Source organism: Ailuropoda melanoleuca, chromosome 16, assembly GCF_002007445.2.
Source record: "Ailuropoda melanoleuca isolate Jingjing chromosome 16, ASM200744v2, whole genome shotgun sequence".
Classification (NCBI taxonomy): Eukaryota; Metazoa; Chordata; class Mammalia; order Carnivora; family Ursidae; genus Ailuropoda; species Ailuropoda melanoleuca.
In genome coordinates this window covers 42,409,409-42,416,255 of record NC_048233.1, presented here as the reverse complement: position 1 = coordinate 42,416,255, position 6,847 = coordinate 42,409,409, and the positions used below count along the sequence as shown (strand labels likewise).

At 56.6% G+C, this 6,847-nt stretch overlaps 1 protein-coding gene across 1 annotated transcript in view; it reads left to right on the top strand.

Moving 5' to 3' along the window:
• Window positions 1–1,084: 1,084 nt before the first annotated feature.
• Window positions 1,085–6,847, top strand: part of KRT3 (keratin 3) — a 6,194-nt gene continuing 431 nt past the window's right edge. Inside the window, 11 exon segments of the mRNA XM_034644789.1 lie at window positions 1,085–1,508; window positions 1,511–1,702; window positions 1,704–1,796; window positions 2,846–3,066; window positions 3,833–3,893; window positions 4,248–4,343; window positions 4,634–4,798; window positions 5,196–5,321; window positions 5,648–5,868; window positions 6,221–6,255; window positions 6,704–6,845. Coding sequence (XP_034500680.1) covers window positions 1,155–1,508; window positions 1,511–1,702; window positions 1,704–1,796; window positions 2,846–3,066; window positions 3,833–3,893; window positions 4,248–4,343; window positions 4,634–4,798; window positions 5,196–5,321; window positions 5,648–5,868; window positions 6,221–6,255; window positions 6,704–6,845 — 1,706 coding nt within the window. The 5' untranslated portion in view covers window positions 1,085–1,154.

The window sequence follows — 6,847 nt, the reverse complement described above, 5'->3', positions numbered from 1 at the left end:
CTTTCGGAGTCAGACATGTATGGCAGCCCTGTGGCTCTGCCAGGTCTGGCTTCCTGAGGCTGGGGGTGGGGTCTGGATACCGAGGCCACAGACTCCTGGGAGCACAGCCCCTCAATCCGAGAATGGTCCCTGTGTGTCTTGCTCACCGAGTCTCTGTACCTTGCACAGTGCCTGGCACGAGTTAGGCAACCGGTCAATAATTTGGTGAACAGGTGGTAGAATGGATGTTTGAATTTCCAGTCGTCTGGGACTTGGGCTGAAACCAGAGACGTGCCAAAAATGTGGGGAGCAAGAAAGGAAGTTTTAAAGATGCACCAAGACGTGGAATAATGTACAGTTTCTCTGGGAGGGTTTCAAAACAAGCAAGCCAGCAAACAGACATTTCTCACGTTGAATTTTGCTAATGTCTCATCAAAGCGCATAGGTGCTAGCCGCCCTCTTTCTCAGAACACCGTCATGAACCCAAAAGCCATTGCCTCTTGAACTGCAGCTTGGGATAGAGGGGGAGCCCGGGAGGCAGCTTTGTCATGGCTCTGAGCTCTGTTTCCAGGAAGGGAGGAAGAGAGGTCATCACTTCATTCCCAAGGTCAGCACAGAGCTGGGCACACAGTGGGCACTCAATGACCACGTGTTGACTGTGGAGTGAACCGAATCACCCCTTCTGTTGGGATACTTGTGCCGAGTCTTTGGGTGGGCTTCACTGTGTCCATTACCCAGACGACCACAACCTCCCCAGCCCACTTTCCAGTCCATTCTTTCCACGGCTGAGGGCAGATAGTTGGCCGCTGAGCACCTGGCAGGGATGAGCGTGCGTCCTGAGTCCTGTCAGACAAAGCTAGGAGGTGGCCATGCCCAAGCATGGGGCACGCCTGCCACCACCCCCCTGCCAGGTAAGCCTGCCACCTTAGCATTTTTACCATTTCAGATTATTTTCAAGGTGTGTTTAGTAGCCTGGAACAAACTTATTGCCTTGGAGGCAAACCCCACCCATGACTATTTGGGAGTAATTATCTCTCCTTCGTTTGAGCCCAGCCACCTCCTTGAGATATATAAAGGGATTTATTCTGCACAGGTCTTCAGTTCCCTTCCCTCTTCCTCTGACTCTCGGTGCCCTGCTTGACTCTTGTGCTCTTCCTTCGTCAAGCTCTCTCACCATGAACAGACAAGTCTGCAAGACGTCTGGGGGCGGCAGCCAGGGCTTCTCGGGCCGCTCCGCCGTGGTCTCCGGCAGCAGCAGAATGAGCTGTGTGGCCCGCTCCGGGGGAGCCGGCGGAGGGGCCTGTGGGCTCCGGGGTGGAGCGGGCGGCTTTGGCAGTCGCAGCCTCTACAGCCTGGGCGGCAACAAGAGCATCTCCATCAGCGTGGCTGGTGGCTCCCGGGCTGGTGGCTTCGGGGGAGGGCGTAGCAGCTGTGGCAGCGGCTTTGGGGGTGGCTATGGAGGTGGCTTTGGTGGTGGCTTTGGTGGTGGCAGAGGAATGGGAGGTGGCTTTGGAGGGGCTGGTGGCTTTNAGGGGCTGGTGGCTTTGGTGGAGCTGGTGGCTTTGGTGGAGCTGGTGGCTTTGGAGGGGCTGGTGGCTTTGGAGGGGCTGGTGGCTTTGGTGGGCCCGGTGGCTTTGGTGGGCCTGGTGGCTTTGGTCCTGGTGGCTTCCCTGGGGGAATCCAGGAAGTGACTGTCAACCAGAGCCTCCTGCAGCCCCTCAATTGTGGAGATCGACCCCCAGATTGGGCAGGTCAAGACCCAGGAGCGCGAGCAGATCAAGACCCTCAACAACAAGTTCGCCTCCTTCATCGACAAGGTGATGAAGCTTTGACCGGGCCCCCTTTTCTAGGCTGGGACTTAGCGTTTGACATTTAGACAGTGTTTAGGATCAATCTTGGATGAGCCAGGCTGGACCGGGATGGTTAGGCAGAGCTCTAGGGTCTGGGAAGATGTTCAGGGCTGATGAGTTTGCCTACATGGTCACCTGAATAGGAAAGACAGTGGGCCCCTCTTTGGAAGTGGACATCCGCAAATTCTGCTTGTCTGGCTCCCTGCTCAAGGCTCCCGACTGTTGCCTTGTCCGGGCCTAGGCTGGCGGCAATGGCAACACACGGCAAGAGCCATGACAGGAACGGGTCTGACCCAGGACTGGGCATTTTTTGGGCATGAGCTGCCCTTTGAGGCTTTCTGGGAGGCCTGTTCCTTCCTTGTCCCTGTGCCAGGCAAAGGAGGTGGGTGCCCTAGAGAAGGGATTAAAGAGGCTTGCCTGGAACCTTAGTCCCAACAGGTCTGCGGAGAAGCTGGCAAGAGTCTGCACCCCTAATTCGACCCGGTCAGGAACAGAGGGTGCTTGGTGCCCTCCAGACCAGGGTAGCCTACACCGATGGGCTCCCTCCTGTCATGCTGATTATGGCATTTCAATCAGTGTCACTGCCCAGTGACGCATGTCCTTCGAAGGGCTGAGTGTCAGGAGAGCTTTAGGCGGGAGCTACGCTGCTGAGGAGCAAGTCCCTTTCTGCAGAGCCTACTGTATTTGTGGAGGTTGGGCTAGAGTCCCAAGGTCCCCGGGGGACACCCAGCGGTCATCTTCACAACTCTGCTTCCAGACAGGGGCTACCTCCAGTTGCCCCACCTGTCTCTCCTCCTCCTGGAACTTTCCAAACCATGCTGCATCTTTAGTGGCCCGACTGAAGCAGTCATCTGCCTGCAGCCTCTCCGGCTACAGTAGGGACCTCCCTCACATCCTTTCTAGGCCCTTCTGCTGGGGATGGGGACATTCCGATGCTCAGTCCTACCTGAACCGAGGCCCCCGCCGGGCCGCTGCCGCTCGTGTTGCCTGACGCGGCGTCCCCCGATGCACTGCAGGTGCGGTTCCTGGAGCAGCAGAACAAGGTCCTGGAGACCAAGTGGGAGCTGCTGCAGCGGCAGGGCACAAATGCCACGACCGGCACCAACAACCTGGAGCCCCTTTTTGAGAGCTACATCAGCAACCAGCGGGGTTACCTGGACAGCATCCTGGGGGAGAGGGGCCGCCTGGACTCGGAGCTGAGGAACATGCAGGACCTGGTGGAGGACTTCAAGAAGAAGTGAGTGACAGACGCATGAGCAGGAAGTTGCCACGGGCCACCCAGGCTCAGAGTCCGAGCTCTTCCCGCGCTCCTCCTGCCGCTGGCCGTGGTGTCCCCTCACCTGTCTTCCTCTCCTTACTTTCACAGAGAGCAGCTTGGTTCACTGGGCTGCCCACGCGCCCTCCTTCCCCAAGGATGAGTGAAGTTATGGCAAGTGGGATGAGTTTAGGTTTGGGGAAGCACTTCCTCATGGTCCACGTTGGGGAAGGTTCTGGTTCTAGGATCTGAAGGCTGCTGGGACAACTCATAGTGTGGTGACCAATCGTCCCAGTTTCCCTGGGACTGAGGGGCTTCCCAGGACATGGGAGTTTCAGTGCCAGAACCAGGCCAGTGTGCTGGGACAAACTGGAATGGCCGGTCCCCCTAACGAATAGGGGGATGGTAAGGAGGATGTGTTCGGCTGAGTGGGGTGGCGGAGGGACACGGATGGAGAGATGCGCGTTCCGTTTCGGACAATAGTGGTGTTTATGACTACCTCAAAACCCAAACTCAGCTATTTTTTTTTCTTAAAGATTTTATTTATTTATTTGACAGAGATAGAGACAGCCAGTGAGAGAGGGAACACAAGCAGGGGGAGTGGGAGAGGAAGAAGCAGGCTCCTAGCAGAAGAGCCTGATGCGGGGCTCGATCCCAGAACGCCGGGATCACACCCTGAGCCAAAGGCAGACGCTTAATGACTGCGCCACCCAGGCGCCCCTCAGCTATTACTTTTTAATCCTTACAGGTATGAGGATGAAATCAATAAACGTACAGCCGCCGAGAATGAATTTGTGACCCTGAAGAAGGTAAGGGCTGTGTGTGAGGTTCCTGGGGCTCGTGGGCACAGGGGTCCAGCTGAGGCGGGGAATCTTCTTACACCACCGCCACGGAGCTGACAATTTCAGGCAGTTAGAGCAAAAAAAAAAAAAAAAAACCAGGAGCCAGGAGCATTATAGTCTGGAAAGATCCCTAAAAGAGTCGGTTCATTTGTTTTTCATTTTGAACCATGCCAAGGGGATGTGAGTCACTCCTTCACGTGCAGACCAGCCTCGGACAAGGACCGGTCACTCGCCAGCCCGTCCTGACTCTTGCCTGCTGCACGTACAGTTCGTTGTTGGTTCCTTGGAGGAATGAGGCCTTTACGCTTCTGTCTTTCTCAGGACGTGGACGCGGCCTACATGAACAAGGTGGAACTCCAGGCCAAGGTGGACGCCTTAATGGACGAGACCAACTTCCTGACGACCCTCTACAGTATGGTGAGGACGTTACCTCCTAAGAGGGGTGCAGGGGAAGGTGAGATATTCTCAGAGGCAGGGGCACTCTGGTATCTAGAGCCCAGGAAGACAGCCTAGAGAGAGGGCCCCTTGTTGGGGTTCCGTAGAATGGACTGCAGACATGGGGTTCTCGGAGGGGCTGGGGGGCAGGGTGGGGCAGACGCACTTTCCGACTTGAGTCAGAGAATGGGTTTGCTGTTCAGGAGTCTTTCCGGGCCTCTGTGGGCTTGTCACAGAGCCCCAAGAGTTAACAGGCCCCTCTGTGTGGGCAGGAGCTGTCCCAGATGCAGAGCCATGTCAGTGACACGTCCGTGGTGCTGTCCATGGACAACAACCGCAGCCTGGACCTGGACAGCATCATCGCCGAGGTCAAGGCCCAGTACGAGGACATCGCCCAGAGAAGCAAAGCAGAGGCCGAGGCCCTGTACCAGACCAAGGTGGGAGCTAGGCAGCTCTGAGAGGGACTGCTGGGTGGTGAGTCCCCTGTGGTCACTGGGAGGACTCCTCTTGGTTCTACTCTCTGGAGATGTCTTTCTAATGGTTGTTCAGTTGCAGAAAGTAGCGCCCCTGGTGGAATGTGGTTCCACTGTCCCCTGCCAGGCCACGTGGGATGGATTCTAGCTTGTTCAGGGCCCACAGGGTGGGAGAACTCCTACCACGGCAACCCAAATGTTCTCTTCCCTGCGGCCTCCGAAGTGTCCCTGCTGAAACATAATCCATGCCATTTGAACAAACGCTTACTAAGCCCCTCAAGGTTGGGTGGGTGATGTTAGGGATGGAGAAACGAGTCAGGCAAAGCTGCATCAAGACCCCATCTTCCCTTCTGTTTTCCAGCTGGGGGAGCTGCAGACCACGGCCGGCAGACACGGGGATGACCTGAAGAGCACCAAGAATGAGATCATGGAGCTCAACAGAATGATCCAGAGGCTGCGGGCTGAGATTGAGAATGTTAAGAAGCAGGTGGGATGGCAGTAGATACTGGTGCCTAGAGGGACTGGGGGTGGGGTTGGTGCTGGGGGTGAGGATTGTAGGGCTCCTGGTCTGGAATGGACTTCTGGGGTCATCTCAGGCAGCACTGGCCTCCAGGGAGTTCAAAGACCAAGCCAGTCTAGAGGGCTGGTAATCTATAGGGCAAATATCTCAGGAAACGAAGACAAGATAGAGGTGTTGGGGAGTGACGTTGCCTGGCTTGAAGATGCTTGCTATGGGATAAGGTATTGAAAGACTCAGAGAGTCTGGGACCCTCCTCCTAGGCTCATCTCTTCCCCTGCCTCTCCCTGCCCTAGAATGCCAACCTGCAGGCGGCCATCGCTGAGGCCGAGCAGCGCGGGGAGCTGGCTCTCAAGGATGCCAACGCCAAGCTCCAAGAGCTGCAGGCTGCCTTACAGCAGGCCAAGGATGACCTGGCCCGGTTGCTGAAGGAGTACCAGGAGCTGATGAACGTCAAGCTGGCCCTGGACGTGGAGATCGCCACCTACAGGAAGCTGCTGGAGGGCGAGGAGTGCAGGTGGGCCTCTAATTCCATCTCCCCACCTTCCCTGACCTAAGGCACGAGCTGCGGCCCAGATACGTAACCAAGTAAATGAGAACGGAGCCCAGCGGTGTAGAGGCTCCCACCTGGCACAGGCCTTGCAGGGACGCACTTGCTTTCAGCAGCCCATTCTCTTCCATAGGCAGCTGAAGTGCATGGGCAACCATCGCGCAAGGGGTCTCTTCCGGCCCACAGAAGGGTGCGGGAAGGGTACTGATCTGCCTGGCCCTGAATTCAGTTCTCGTTGCTGTTCAACACCTTCATCCATGAAAGATTGCTGGAAATTTGCTTTGTGACAGAGCTATCTTTCTCTTGCTTTCTCCTACAGGATGTCTGGAGAGTGCCAGAGTGCCGTCAGCATCTGTAAGTAGCCAAAATAACCACGACAGTGAGAACTGATTCTGAAATATCTACACTAACACAGGGCAGTAGCACCTTACTTTAAATATATTTCTAGGGAACTGGGAGAGGTTTTCTGTGGGTGGAAGGGGCAGCAGATATGGTTTTGTCATTGTTTTGGGTTCAGGGCACCCTTAATAGATCTATATAGGATGGGGGCCTATCCAGCAGGGAGCCTGTTAATGGGAGGAGAAATTCTGGATCATCTCCAATGGAGACACCCCTAGAAGGAACCACTGGAAAATTCATTAATGACTTAGCACTATGGGGCGAGTACCTTATGCCACTAGAATGGCTCACAGTGATCTCCAGGAGCAAAGCCGCCCATCACCCCGGGCCCAGGGGGTCGTTAGTTATGATACAGGGAGGTGGGCGCCGGGCGCTAATCTCCCTTCCGTCCTCTCCCCTGCAGCCGTGGTCAGCAGTGGCGGCACGACGTCGGCCTCGGCAGGTGGCTTCGGCGGCGGCTTCGGCGGCGGCTTCGGGGCGGGAGGGGGAGCAGGCAGCGGCTTCGGCGGCGGCAGCGGCTTCGGCGGCGGCAGCGGGCGGCTTCGGC